A 14,779-nucleotide genomic window follows, 5' to 3' on the forward strand; every position below is an offset into this window, starting at 1 on the left:
AGCTGGGACTACAGGCGCCCACCACAACGCCCGGCCATTTTTTTGGTTGCAGCCATCATTGTTGTTTGGTGGGCCCGGGCTGGGGATTCAAACCTGCCACTTTAGGTGTATGTGGCTGGCACCTTAGCCGCTTGAGCCACAGGCGCCGAGCCTCTTAGTTTTATTGATTTTTTTCATGGTTTATCTGTTCTCTGTATATATTATTTCTGTTCTGATTTTTCTTATTTCCTCCCTTCTGCTAATTTTGGGGTAACTTATCCTTTTTCTAGTTTCCTGAGGCATAATATTAGACCATTTACTGGGGGGGGGTCTTGCTTTTTTTTTAATGTAGGCATTCACTGTTTTAAACTTCCCCCTCAAAGCTGCATTTGGCACATCCCAGAAGTTTTGGTATGTGGTGTTTCCATTGTTTGCCTCAAGATATTTTTTAAATTTCCCTTTTTATTTCCTCTTAATTGTCAGCATATGTCTGTGAATTTTTCAGTATTTCCTCTGTTATTGATTTATAATTTCATACCACTGTGGTCTGAAACAATAGTATATATAACTTCAATCTTCTTAAGATTTAGTTGTCATTAAATTTCATGAAGCCGGTGCGGTGGCTCATGACTTTAATCCTAACATCATTAAATTTCATGAAGCTGGTGCAGTGGCTCATGACTGTAATCCTAGCAATTCTGGGAGGACAAGAAGGGAGGATCCCTTGAGCTCAGGAGTTCAAGACCAGCCTGAGAAAGAGTAAAACTCCATCTCTCCTAAAAATAGAAAAATTAGCTGGATATTGTAGTTGGTGCCTATAGTCCCAGATATTCGGGAGTCAGAGGCAGGAGGATCTCTTGAACTCGGGAGATTGAAGTTGCTGTGAGCTATGATCCTACAGAGCTCTAGCCTGGGCAAAAAAAAAAAAAAAATACTAATTTCATGCCCTAACATAAAATCTATCATGGAGAATGTTCCTTACACAATACAGAAAAACGAGAAAAATATTTGTCCTACTGCTGCTGGATAGAAAGTTCTGTATATGTCTGTTAAGTCCATTTGGTCAAAAGTACAATTCAGGGTAGTGCCTGTGGCTCAGTGAGTAGGGTGCTGGCCCCATATACTAAGGGCAGCGGGTTCAAACCCGGCCCTGGCCAAACTGCAACAAAAAAAATAGCCAAGTGTTGTGGTGGGTGCCTATAGTCCTAGCTACTCAGGAGGCTGAGGCAAGAGAATCACCTAAGCCCAAGAGCTGGAGGTTGCTGTGAGCTGTGATGCCACGGTACTCTACTGAGGGTGACAAAAGTGAGACTCTGTCTCTAAAAAAAAAAAAGTATAATTCAATTCCAGTATTTCTTTATTAACTGTCTATCCAGTTGATGTATCCATTGTTGAAATCAGGATATTAAAGTCCCCTACTATTTTTGTATTGCTATCTATTTCTCCCTTCATGTACTTTAATATTTACTTTAAGTATTTAGGTGTTCCAATGTTAAGTGCATGGTATTTACAATTGTTATGTCCTCTGAATGGATTGATCCCTTTATTATTATTTTTAAATAATGATCTTTTTCTCTTGTGACAATTTTTGACTTGAAGTATATTTTATCAGATACATAGTATAAATATAGCCACCTCTACTGCCTTTTGGTTACCATTTACACAGATTATGTTCTTTCCTCTCTTTACTTTCAGCCTATGTGTCCTTAGATCTTTAGTGACTCTCTTACAGAGAGCATATAGTTGGATTGTGGGTTTTTTTTTTAATCTATTTAGTTACTCTCTGTCTTTGGATTGGAAAATTTACTCCATTTCTATTTAAGGCTATTATTAATAGAAAAGCACTTACAACTTCCATTTTGTTATTTGGTTTGTTATTGGTTGTTTTGTGCAACTTTCTTTCTTTCTTTCTCTCGTGTTGTCTACCTTTAGGATCCAATAACTTCCTGTAGTACTAAAAGTTTTAGTTTCTTTCTTTTTATTGTTTGAATATCTGCTGTAGTTTCTTATTTTGTGGTTATCATGAGACTTACATAAAACATCTTATAGTTATAATCAACTATTTTAAAATGATAATTCTGTCACATACAAACACTCTAGACTTTTACCCTCACTATTTTTTAAAATTTGTTTTGTTTTTCCATTTTTTGTTTTTTTAAGAGATAGAGCCTTGCTATGCTAGCTATCATGGCCTTAAGCTTCTGGTCTCAAGTGATCCTCCAACCTTAGCCTCCTAAATAGCTAAGATTACAGGTGTGCCAAGATACACAATTTATGTTTTGATGTCTCAGTTTATAACTTTTTATACTGTGTATTACTTAACAACTTACTGTAACTTCAGTTTTTTGGGCCATTTTGACTTTTAACCTTTGTACTAGAAAAATGTGTGATTTATATATCACCATTACAGAATTGGAGCATTCAGGATTTGTCTATGTATTTACTTCTACCAGTGAGTTTTACACTTCCATATATATATATACATATATATACATATACACATATATATATTTATTTATGATAATAATCATTATCATTTTCTTACACTTCCATATATATATACACACACATATATATACATATATATATTTATTTATGATAATAATTATTATCATTTTGTTTCTACTGGTAGAGCTCCATTAAACGTTTCTTACAGGGAAGGGCTGGGGTGATGAATTTCTTCAGCTTTTGCTTGTCTGGGACTTTATTTCTTTTTCAATTCATTTCTTTTTTCTTTTTTCTGAGACAGAGTCTCAAGCTGTCGCCCTGGGTAGAATGCTGTGGTGTCACAGCTCACAGCAAATTCAAACTCTTGGGCTTAAGCAATTCTCTTGCCTTAGCCTCCCAAGTAGTTGGGACTATAGGCATCCACCACAGTGCCAGGCTATATTTTTCTTGTAGTTGTCATTGTTGTTTGGTAGGCCCAGGCTGGATTTGCTGTTGTTTTTTTGAGACAGAGCCTCAAGCTGGCCCCCTGGGTAGAGTGCTGTGGCATCACAGCTCAAAGCAACCTCCAACTCCTGGGCTCAAGCGAGTCTCCTGCCTCAGTCTCCCAAGTAGCTGGGACCACAGGTGCCTGCCACAACATCTGGCTATTTTTTGGTTGCAGCCATCATTGTTGTTTGGTGGCCCGGGCTGGATTTGAACCCACCACCTTAGGTGTATGTGGCTGGTGCCCTAGCCACCTGAGCCACAGGTGCTGAGCCTCTTTTCCATTTCTAAAGGGCAGATTTTCTGGCTATAGTATTCTTGGATGAAACTTTTTTCTTTCAGTGTTTTGATTATATTATCTTTTCTTCTTGTCTACAAAGCTTCTGCTGAGAAATCTACCAATAATCTCACAGAGATTCCCTTATACACATATGAATCGACACTTTTGCTGCTTTTATTTATTCATTTATTCATTTATTTCATTTTATTTTATTTTTGAGACAGAGTCTTACTATTTTTCCCTGGGTAGAGTGCAGTGACGTCACAGCTTACAGCAACCTTCAACTCTTGGGCTTAAGCAATTTTCTTGCCTCAGCCTCCCAAGTAGCTGAGACTATAGGAATGGTCACAACACCCAGCTATTTTTTGTTGTTGTTGTTGCAGTTGTTTAGTTGGGCCCAGGCCAAGTTTTAACCAGCCACCCTCAGCATATGTGGCTGCCGCCCTAACCACTGTGCTATCGGTGCTGAGCCTTTTTTTTTTGGAGACAGAGCCTCAAGCTGTAGCCCTGGGTAGAGTGCTGTGGCATCACAGCTCACAGCAACCTCTAACTCCTGGGCTTAAGCGATTCTTTTGCCTCAGCCTCCTGAATAGCTGGGACTACAGGTGTCCGCCACAACCCTCGGCTATTTTTTTTGTTGCAGCTTGGCTGGGGCCAGGTTCGAACCTGCCACCCTCAGTATATAGGGCCAATGGTCTACTCACTGAGGCACAGGCACCACCCTATGTCTTTAACTTTTGATAGTTTAATTATAACATACCTTGGAGAAGACCCCTTTGGGATGTATCTATTTGGAAGTCTCTCAGCTTTATGGTCTAGTTGTCTTTACCTCTCCCAAGACGTCAAAAGTTTTCAGCAATTATTTCATTAAGTAAACTTTTTTCTCTCCTTCTCCTCCTCCTCTTCTTCTTCTTCTTCCTCTTCAACTGAAAAAATTGCAGGCTGTGTTTACATAATGTCACTGGTCCATCCCTGGCAGGGCAAGAATTTGTTCCTCACCCTGGCCACAGTTGGAAGCCCAGACTCTCCCATAGCAAGGTCTTTAGAGTACAGAGGGGCTCCCCTTGTAGTGCTGTACAGGGACTTCCCAAACTAAAGGCAAGAATGCAAAAAGAGTATTAGTAAGCAGTCGTGTGTCAAGACTATGCAAGGTACTCACCAGTGTTATTTCAGTTAATCCTCACATCCATCACATGAGTAGGCATACCCATTTTACAGATGAGGAATCTTGAGGCTAATCAATTTGTCCATCATAAAGTATACAAGTCTGTCAAAACTGGATAAAAGTCTGTCTTCTGTCTCACTCCACCACACTGAATTCTCCCTCTGTTCTAGCCTTAGCTGTCCATAATTAGTTCAATTTTTATATCGTGTCCCTTTTGTTTTTTTTTGAGACAGAGTCTCACTTTGTTGCCCTTGGTAGAGTGCCATGGCCTCATAGCTCACAGCAACTTCAAACTCCTGGGCTCAAGGAATTCTCCTGCCTCAGCCTCCTAAGCAGTTGGAACTATAGGCATCCACCACAACCCCTGGGTATTTTTAGAGATGATGTCTCGCTCTGGCTCAGGCTGGTCTTGAACCTGTGAGCTCAGGCAATCCACCTGCCTTGGCCTCCCAAGTGCTGGGATTGCAGACCACTGCATCTGGTCATGTCTCATGCTTTGTCCTGACCCTATGAGGAAAGGGGTCAGCAGCAGGAAAGCTGTTCTGTAAGGACGGGTAAGGATCCTGGCAAGATATTTCCTCTGAAACAGCAAATATAACTTAGAAGTCACTGTTCGGGTCACTCTCTGCTGAATAGAGTTTCCCGAGGAAATAAGGTAGAGCAGTGTGCAAATGCAACAAAGCCCACCTTCTGCTGATTCTCTGTGGAGTGAGATACCATGAAAGGGGCAATGCTCAAAGGGAGGTGAGGAAAGCAGGAATCAGGAGGGCGAACTGGAGGAGTGTCAAAACCGCCATGGCAGGTTGGAAGACAGTCAACAGATCAAAGAACATGTATCCCAGCGACCAGGCAGCCCAGGAGGACCTTTTGGCTCTTGTCCAGGAGGCGTCTTGTCATCTGTTTGCCCAAGAAAGACCTGGACGCCTTGAATATGTCCTTTGCTTGTGCCCAAGGGTACTCATTTGGATAGCAGGGACAGCAGCCCAACTCTTTCAGTCTCTCCTTGGCCACTGCCTCCCAGTCCTTGTTGGCCTGTAGGTTACTGGGAGAGAGATGCAGCCCCTCCACCTAGATCTTTGGCATCAGACCTGACAGAGCCTGCTGTGCCCGCTACTCCTCCAGTCACCCCACTCCCACAGCCTTCCTCACCCCCCAGCAGCAAAGGGCCACATCACAAATCCCAATAAATTGTTCTTGTTGCTTAGCAGGCAGCTCAGCAGGAGTGATGTTGTGCCCGCTGGGAGTCAGGAAGAGCAGTGAACACAGACTGTGAACAAAATGGTGATGGAAGAAGACCTTGGGCTGTCCACAGAGGTTCTAGAAAAAGCCCAGAATCGGGCACCACTAAGTTCTGACTGTGGGAACTCCAGTCCCAGCTCTGGTCGTTAAGGGTGTTTTGGGGGAGGGGTCAGATCAGGCCCCCCAGTGCCCAATCAGTTCCTGACCAAGCTCACTTCCATTAAGGGTATCCAGTCTGGGCCATGTCAAAAGGTCCTGGGTTCATCCCCAGGAGGAGCACTTGCTTGGCGCCCTGGCAGTAGCAAGTCACACAGCTGCGATATGGCCCCCACACATACCCCACAGGATTGTAGATGATGCCCACTGGCTCTGAAAACTGCACCTGGCTCAGTTCAGCATTGAGCTGAAGCTCCTCCTCAAAGAAGCCTTCAGCTAAGCTTTGAGGGCAGGGCGGGACCTCCATCAAGGCACTCGTAGCTCAGGGAGGACCACCAGTAGAAAAGCCTGGGCACAGCCATGCATTGTCACCTGGTCCAGCTCCCCATCTTGCTTCCAGGTCCTTTCCCCACTCCCAGAGCGGAGAACCTCTGTCTATTTCTTTAAATCCCATAAAGTGAATATTTCTTCACTTAATGGTGTCTCCTGAGTTAGTGGGATTACAGGTGCCCACCTCAATACCCAGCTAATTTTTCTATTTTTAGTGGTGACAGGGTCTTGCTCTTGCTCAGGCTGGTCTTGAACTCCTGATCTCAGGCGATCCACTCACTTCAGCCTCCTAGAGTGCCAGGATTACAGGTGTGAGCCACTATGCCTGGTCAAGATTTTTAAAATGTGACTGAGAGGATACACTTTAGGGCATGTTGCACAACTCCTGCAGGGCTGCAAATATAACACAGACTTTTCCTAACAAATACAAACAGCAACCTAATCATATGTACCCTTATATTAATCTGAAATAAAAAACAAAGAACAAAAAAATCCCCAAGAAGATAATCTTTAGAAATTATAACAAAATTGTATTAATAATATATATTGATTTAATATGGTATATAAATTCTTTATATTTTGCTTAAATATATTTAAAAACTAGCATTTTAAGGTTAGTTGCCACACAAAATTATATAAAAAAGTGTGCTGCACATTATATCATGCAGACAGTATCTAGTGCCACTTCTTGCCAAATAATAATTTATTCTAATTTAGTTCTAAAGTGTCCTACTAATTAGACTCACTTGAAAATATTTTATGTAACTTTCAAGTTCAAGCTTCATTTCAGATGAATTAAATTAAAATGGCTGGGGAAAGGATTAGGCATTGTTATATTTTAAAAGCTCCAATTATTCCATATGCAATCTGAGTTGAAACCACTGCCCTAATTCAAGCAGGAGCATAACGTCGAGAATAGCCTTGCAGAACCAACATAAATTTACAATTATCATCATAATTTGTATTATGTGTTTATCTACTTGTTGCTTGGTTTATCATTGTTAATATTCTTTAGGTATTATTTTCAGCTGACTTTCAGCTTCAAGTCAAAAAATATCTGAGGAACCTAGACAAATTATGAGCTTAATTGATTACCAGTGGAGGTGCATTTTCCTAAAGACAATCTCAATTGAAAAGAATGATACTCTGAATTCAATTTAAAAAACCAGAATTGGCTGGGTGTGGTGGTTCATGCCTGTAATCCCAGCACTCTGGAAGGCTGAGGTAGGTGGATTGCTTGAGCTTGAGAGTTTGAGCACAGTCTGAGCAACAGCGAGACTCCATCTCTTTCTTTCTTTTTTTTTTTTTTGAGATAGTCTCAAGCTGTCCCCCTGGGTAGAGTGCTGTGACATCACAGCTCGCAGCAACCTCTAACTCCTGGGCTCAAGCGAGTCCTCCTGCCTCTGCCTCTCAAGTAGCTGGGACCATAGGTGCCTGCCACAATGCCTGGCTATTTTTTGGTTGCAGCCATCATTGTTGTTTGGCAGGCCCAGGGTGGATTCGAACCCTCCATAGGTGTATGTGGCTGGCACCTTAGCCACTTGAGCCACAGGCACTGAGCTGAGACTCCCATCTCTTAAAATGGCTGGGTATTGTGGTGGGTGTCTGTAGTCCCAGCTATTTGGGAGGCTGAGGGGCAAAAGGATCACTTGAGCCCAAGAGTTTGAGGTTGCTGTGAGCTATGATGCACAACACTCTACCCAGGGCAACAGAGACTCTGTCTCAAAACAACAACAACAACAACAAAACCCAACTAACCAAAACCAAATCTAGGGTTAGTTTAATTAAAGACACCTGTGGAATTAGGACACTAGAATAGTTTAACCTGTTTGTATTATATAAATGTTCCTTCTCTCCATATTTTCAGTATAAATAATAATATTCCATATTTTGTGTTCAGTTTGGAAATTATGTTTAAGTAAAATAAACTAGGAAAGAAAGGTAAATAATGCATGTTTTCACTGGCTTAAAAGCTAAAAATGTTGATTGATTTCTCTGAAGCAGAGAGTAGAACAGTGGTTACTAGAGATAGGGAAGGTTGGTTAACAGATAAAAAAGTACAGCTAGATAAGAAAAATAAATTTGGCTTGATGTCTGTAACACAGTAGTTATGGCACTAGCCACATATACCAAGGTAGAAAGGTTCGAACCCGGCCTGGGCCTGCTAAACAACAACTGCAACAAATAATAGCTAGGTATTGTGGTGGGCGCCTGTAGTCCCAGCTACTTGGGAGGCTGAGGCAAGAGCATCGGTTAAGCCCAAGAATTAAGAGGTTGCTGTGAGCTGTGATGCCATAGCACTCTACTAAGAGCGACATGGTGAGACTGTCTCCAGTTTTTTTTTTTTTTTTTTTTTTGCTGGGGCTGGGTTTGAACCTGCCACCTCCAGCATATGGAGCCAGTGCCCTACTCCTTTGAGCCACAGGTGCTATCCATGAGACTGTCTCCATAAATAAAAAAAAAGAAAAAAAAGAAAAAGAAATTCTGTGCTCTATAGCACTGTATGGTGATTGTAATTAATAATTAATTGTATATTTTCTTTCTTTCTCTTTTCTTTAAGAGAGTCTCACTTTATCACCCTGGGTAGAGTGCCGTGGTGTGACAGCTCACAACAACCTCCAACTCCTGGGCTTAAGCGATTCTTTTGCCTCAGTCTCCCAAGTAGCTGGGACTACAGGCACCTCCCAGAACACCTGGCTGTATTTTGTTGCGTTTGGCTGGGGCGGGTTCAAAGCTTCCACCCTCCATATATGAGGCCGGCATCCTATCCCCTGAGCCACAGGTGCTGCCCTTGATTGTATATTTTCAAATGGCTGTAAGAGCAAAGTTTAAATATTTCCAGTCCAAAGAAATGATAAATATATGCTGATTACCCTGATTTGGTCATTGTAAACTGATGTGTCAAAATATCACACCTTATTCCATAAATATGTACAATGTGTGTCAATTAAAAATAACAGCAAAATGTTAATCTCTTATCAAAAGATATTACTGAAATGTTATCTCTTATTAAAGGATATTACTGGCCTCTTTGCCTACTCTGTTAATGGAGGCCCATTCACTGTCAATGGCAAACATATCCTCTTTGTGAACTTTCTTACTCTGTAAACTTATCTTTCTCTTTCTCAATAAACTTTATTTTATACTTGCAAAAAACAAAAAAAAGAATATTACCGTCAGTAAAAAATGGATTTCTGGGGTGGCGTCTGTAGCTCAAGGAGTAGGGTGCTGGCCCTATACACCAGAGGTGGCAGATTCAAGTCCAGCCCTGGCCAAAAACTGCAGAGAGAGGAAAAAAAAAGGATTTCTCTGTGTGGATATATGGCTGCTGTATGTAAGATTATGTTTCTGTGAGTTTTTCATACATTTCCAAAAGTTGGTATGGTATTTAAATACTAGTTTTTTTTTTTTAAATCTAACAGGTCATTTTACTTAGTTGCTTAAAACCCTCTTATGACTTCCAACTGCATATAGAGTAAAATCCAAATTCCTCACTATGATCCCTTTCTACCACTCCTATCTCATCTCTCAATGTAGATCTCTCTCAGGCTTTTGCACTAGGTATACCACTTATCTGGATGGTTCCCCAGATCTTCATATAGCTAGCTACATCTTATCACTTAGCCCTCAGCTAAAACTCTTCCTCAGCCTTTCCCCTGATTTACCCAGTTAAGAATAATCTCTAACCACTCTCTCAATTTGCTTCACATAGTACATAAAAATATTTTCATGTTTCTCTGTTTGTTCATTTTTCTTTCATTCGAATGTAAGTTCAACCACAGTGAATGCCTTTTCTGTTTTGGTCTTTTCTGAAGCCCCAATCTTTCACATAGTAGGTGCTTAATTTGGGCTGAATAAATGAATGTGGTACACAATCAATGATTAGTATCTGCTTGTTAACTTGAATGGTGGTAGATAAATTGAGGAGGCAGGTGGAAGGAGATACCCCCAACATCAGTTTTATCAGATTTAAAAGTTCCTAGCAGAGATTCGGACAGAGAGATGGGAAATAAATATTTATTGAATGACTAGGCAACAATAAATATTATTACTAGCTTGGGTATTGGAAAAATTACTTAACTTTTATGATCTTACTTTCCTTGCTTATTAAATAAAATGAAGATTAAAACTCACTTCACAGGGTTGGCCTACAAATTCTATCATCATATAATGCATGTCACATAGTAGGTACTTGTTTCTTTCTTCTTGCACACACATATATACTGCATGGTTTACAAAGTTCTTGTAAGCTCTTCTAAGTACATGACCTCATTTTGTTTCCACAATCTATAATACTTCTCCTTAGCCTTGTTTTACAGATGACAAAACAGATGCAAGGATTAAGACATAGCCTTTTTAGGATTTAATAAGAAGCCAATGGATGTTTTATAAGCAAAAGAATGACACAATGAAAGCTGTGGTGGTTTTTCTTGAAGATTAATCTGGTGTCCTATAATATGCGCTGAACTGAATATTGGAGAAACATTATTTTGACTCGTAGCAAGAAAACCAAATTGAAAGTGATAAGGGCCTGCACTAGGTGGCAGGAGAGCATTTAAAAGCCCAATAAACTATGGAACAGACCAGATAACAGGGAAAAAAGATACAAAAATGTAAGTTTTCAACTCTGGCTGAGAAAATGATGGTACCAACAACAAGCAGTTAAGAAACTTGGCAAGACTGTTGGTGGAAGACTTTCCCTTCAATATCTATGCACAATTCCTGGTAAATAACGGCAAACATTTGAGCCTTCTTCAATGCTGTTACAGATCAGTCTTGATTTCACTCCTACTTGTTTCACCACCTGGACAAGAGCATCCTCAGGTTTTCTTGATCTTGCTTCCTTTCGAAACAGTCTAGTGGGGTGAAGACAGGGGGGTACTACGGAATTAGAAACTAAGGTTTTGAACTTCTAGGACTTTGCCTAAATTGCCTTTTTTCTTCTCTGGCGAATAAGGAGACCCTTATTTCGCCTTTCTGCCTAATTTTAAAACTAGAGAGCTTTTCCAGAACAACACAGAGAGGTTTTAAGCGGATGCTCGCCTCCACGACGAAGGTGCTCGGTCAACTCACCCACGGCGCGGAGCCCTGGCTGGGTGTTGACGTCACTTCCGGCGCGCTGACGCTTAGTTCGGCGTGCCGACGCCTGCGTCAGCAAAGAGCGGAGCTGGGGGTACCCGGTTTGAAGTCGTGCGGGTCGGAGGACTGCCGCCTCCGCTACAACCTCGAACCCCTGCTCCGGGCCGCGGCGGAGACAAGCTCGGGTAGGCGGCGGGGCAGATGCCCGAGGGCCCGCGCCGGGACGCCTCGCGCCACATTGGCCGCTCCCCTCTGCTCCGCGGCCTGGGCCTGCGCCGCTCTGCTCTCGGGAAACTAGCGCCTCAGCGGCGCGGCGCGTAGCTCACGGGGAGCTCCGGCCCGCAGGCGCCCAGCCATGGCGGTCTCCAGGTGGGTCTCGCTTCTGAGGAGCGAAAGGGCAGGCGGCTCGGGCGAGGCACCGTCTCCTCTCAGCGCCCGGCTCCCAGACTAGAGAGGAGCGATTCTGATTGTCGCTGGGCTCCGCCGGCGCCTTCTTCCCTAGACTTCGGAGTTCACCCTTCGGTCGGCGGGGGTTTCAGTTTGGGTTACTTCTAGTAAATCGGTTCAAGAATTTTTTTTTTCTTGTTAAATTTGCCCTTCGGCACGTTAGAGCTGGATTTTCTTTTTCTTCACCACGTTTCTTTTCTCTGGTTTCCCTTCCCTCTTTCAGTTCTAGGAGAGTAGGTCTCTTATCTTTCTCGGTATTCTAAGGCAGATCCCTAACCTACATTTCATGGGAAAACTTGGTAGTAACTGTCGAAGGAGGGGAAATTTGAACTATTATTATCTAAGATGTTAAATTTATGTAAAAATTATGTTAAATTTTTTAATTTATGTTTTTAGGGTTATGTTCTTTCCCAAGGTACATTTTTTTACGTTGTCTAATTGTTCCTTTAACGCTTAATCGTCAGTGTTAAAATCAAAAATCTTAAATTTTATTAAAATTTTGCCTGTCAAGAGACGAAAGTCTAGGAAAACTTGGAAAACTGTAGAAAAACTAACAGGACATTTATTTGTCTAGCTGTAGGAGGAAAGTTCTCCTTTCCTCTGTAAGATAAAAGGGTTGAAAAAAAATTTTTTTTTTGTGAGCGGTTTGTTTTGGTGGTCCTAGGTACATGTAAGGGGTAGTTCCTCTGTGGTGGTGATCAGAAGGATTCACCAAGTTTTTTATTTTATTTTAGAGAGAGTCTTACTTTGTCACCCTTGTTAGTGTGCTGTGGCATCACAGCTCACAGCGACCTCCAGCTCTTGGGCTTAGGCGATTCTCTTGCCTCAGCTTCCCCAGGAGCTGGGACTACAGGTACCCGCCACAACTCCTCCCTATTTTTTGCTGCAGTTTGGCCGGGGCCAGGTTTGAACCCGCCCCACCCCCACCCCCCCACCCCCATATGGGGCTGGCGCCCTACTCACTGAGCCACAGGCACCTCCCTTACCAGTTTTTTTAGAGTTGATGAGAACTTTTAATGAGAATTGAGTTCTACCATGTAGAATGAAGGAGTAAATGATAAAAACGAGTAGTTTTCATTTATTTTAGGTAGTTAATTGAACATATTCTTTGAGCACATTATGTGCTCAAGTTTTATCTGTTTTGCAAGGGAGGGAATAACCCATCCCTGAAAGACTCCCTAGGTAACTGATGAAATAGTATGTGGGAGAAGCTCATGGGAGTTGGGTAAAGGGAGTTGCTAGGTACCTGTGGTATGGGGCATCTAATTTTTATTTCACAGATTAATTAATCCATCCAATGTGAGGAAATTCTTATTTATAAAATTGTCTTAAGAGAATACAAGTGGTATGTTCATTTTTTGCAAATACAGAAAGGTATGTTTTCTAACTTGTTACTTCCCATTTAATATATGAATATACGCATTGTAAATACATAGATACATAAACTTAATATTAGATTTACCAGACAGTGCAGTGTTTAAGGGAATGAATATGTCCTATCTTAGAGCAGACTATAATTTTCACAATATTGGATGTGCTTTACAGAGACAAAAAGAAAGTCTTTAAAAAGAACCTAGTGCTGGGCGTGGTGGCTCCCACCTGTAATCCTGGCACTCTAGGAGACTGAGGCGGGTGGATTGCCTAAGCTCAGGAGTTGGAGACCAGCCTGAGCAAGAGAGAGACCCTGTCTCTAAAAATAACTGGGCCTTGTGGTGGGCACCTGTAATCCCAGCTACTCGGGAGGCTAAGGCAGGAGAATCACTTGAGCCCAAAAGTTTGAGGTATGACACCACAGCTGTCTACCAAGGGGGACAAAAATGAGATTCTGTTTCAAAAAAAAAAAAAAAAAGAAAAATCATAGTCAGATTTGGCCAACACCATTCTTATTTACAGACATGTAGAACACTTAATATTTCTTAATGAATGAGCAGATTTTTGAAGGCTACTGCTTTTTGTTCTAGATACTGTATTTCAAAGAGTAGGGGTGATTTTTATTTTTATTTATTTTTTTGAGACAGAGTCTCATTATGTTGCTCTTATAGAGTCTCATTATGTTGCTCACAGCTTATAGCAATCTCAAACTCTTGGGCTTAAGTGATTCTCCTGCCTCAGCCTCCCAAGTAGCTGGGACTACAGGGAAAGAACTCAAGTAGGGGTGATTTTTTGTTGTTACTGCAATTTGGCTGGAGCCATGTTCAAACACGCCACCCTTGATATATGGAGCAGGCGCCGCCCAGTAGGGGTAATTTAAAAAAATTTTTTTTTCTTACTCACTTTGCCAAATTCTGCTTTTAAAAAGTCCTATCATGTTTTTAGAGAAGAGCTATCTCTATGCTTAGTTTAGTAATAGATATAAGAAAAACATTTTTAAGACCCCTTAATGTGTTTTGGGGGTATTATCAGTTCTTGACTTTCTCATCTATGGATTCACTTTGAATGGCAAACTTTAGTTTCAGGCTGGCCTTCTCCATGCACTAAGTACATATCTGTGCTAACTGAACGTCCTTTCTTTTCTGTTGGTGTACATTGGACCACAATGTACACTTGTGGACTACAGATTTCTTTTAATACTATTTTATGAAAAATAGGTTGGAAGATAGTTCAGGAGATAAAAATCATGTCAGAATCAAATCAGAAATATTTTTACACTTTTTATATCAATGCATAATAGGAGAAACTAATATTTTCAGGACTTCCTAAACATTTCCAACAGAAGAGAACTGGTAAATTGGTACCATCATGCTCTCAATGTCAGGTCAGGAAATCTGGAAATAATTCCCTCACTTCTCTTCCCCCCTCCTCCCTCCTCCCTCCTCCCTCCTCCCTCCTTCTCCCTTCATCTCCATCTCTCTCTCTTCCCCCCTCCCCCCATCCAGCCAGTTACTTAAATCCAATTCTATTTGTTCCTTTTTTTGGAGACAGAATCTTAAGCTGTCGCCCTTAGTAGAGTGTCATGGTGTTGTCATAACTCATAGCAACCTCTAACTCTTGGACTCAAGCGATTCTCTTACCTCAGTTTTTGTATTTTTCGTAGAGATAGGGTCTGGCCTTTGCTCAGGCTGGTCTTGGAACTCGTGAACTCAAGACCTGTCTTGGCTTCCCAGAGTCCTGAGATTACAGGTGTATTCAGTGAGTGCTTTTGAGTTTAACTACAGTTTTTTTTTTTTTTTTTT

At 41.5% G+C, this 14,779-nt stretch overlaps 1 protein-coding gene and 1 pseudogene across 2 annotated transcripts in view; one reads left to right on the forward strand and one right to left on the reverse strand.

Annotated features, from left to right (window-relative positions):
- Positions 1 to 4,527: 4,527 nt before the first annotated feature.
- Positions 4,528 to 6,204, reverse strand: LOC100961383 (annotated as a pseudogene).
- Positions 6,205 to 11,208: 5,004 nt separating this feature from the next.
- BTAF1 (B-TFIID TATA-box binding protein associated factor 1) overlaps positions 11,209 to 14,779 on the forward strand; it is a 103,680-nt gene continuing 100,109 nt past the window's right edge. For both annotated transcript variants that reach the window (XM_003783699.3, XM_023509570.1), the window contains exon 1: positions 11,209 to 11,528. In XM_003783699.3, the coding sequence (XP_003783747.1) occupies positions 11,515 to 11,528 (14 nt within the window). In that variant the 5' untranslated portion in view covers positions 11,209 to 11,514. The remainder of the gene's footprint in view (positions 11,529 to 14,779) is intronic.

The sequence above is a fragment of the Otolemur garnettii genome, unplaced genomic scaffold, assembly GCF_000181295.1.
Source record: "Otolemur garnettii isolate 467f Iridium unplaced genomic scaffold, OtoGar3 scaffold00008, whole genome shotgun sequence".
Lineage (NCBI taxonomy): Eukaryota > Metazoa > Chordata > Mammalia > Primates > Galagidae > Otolemur > Otolemur garnettii.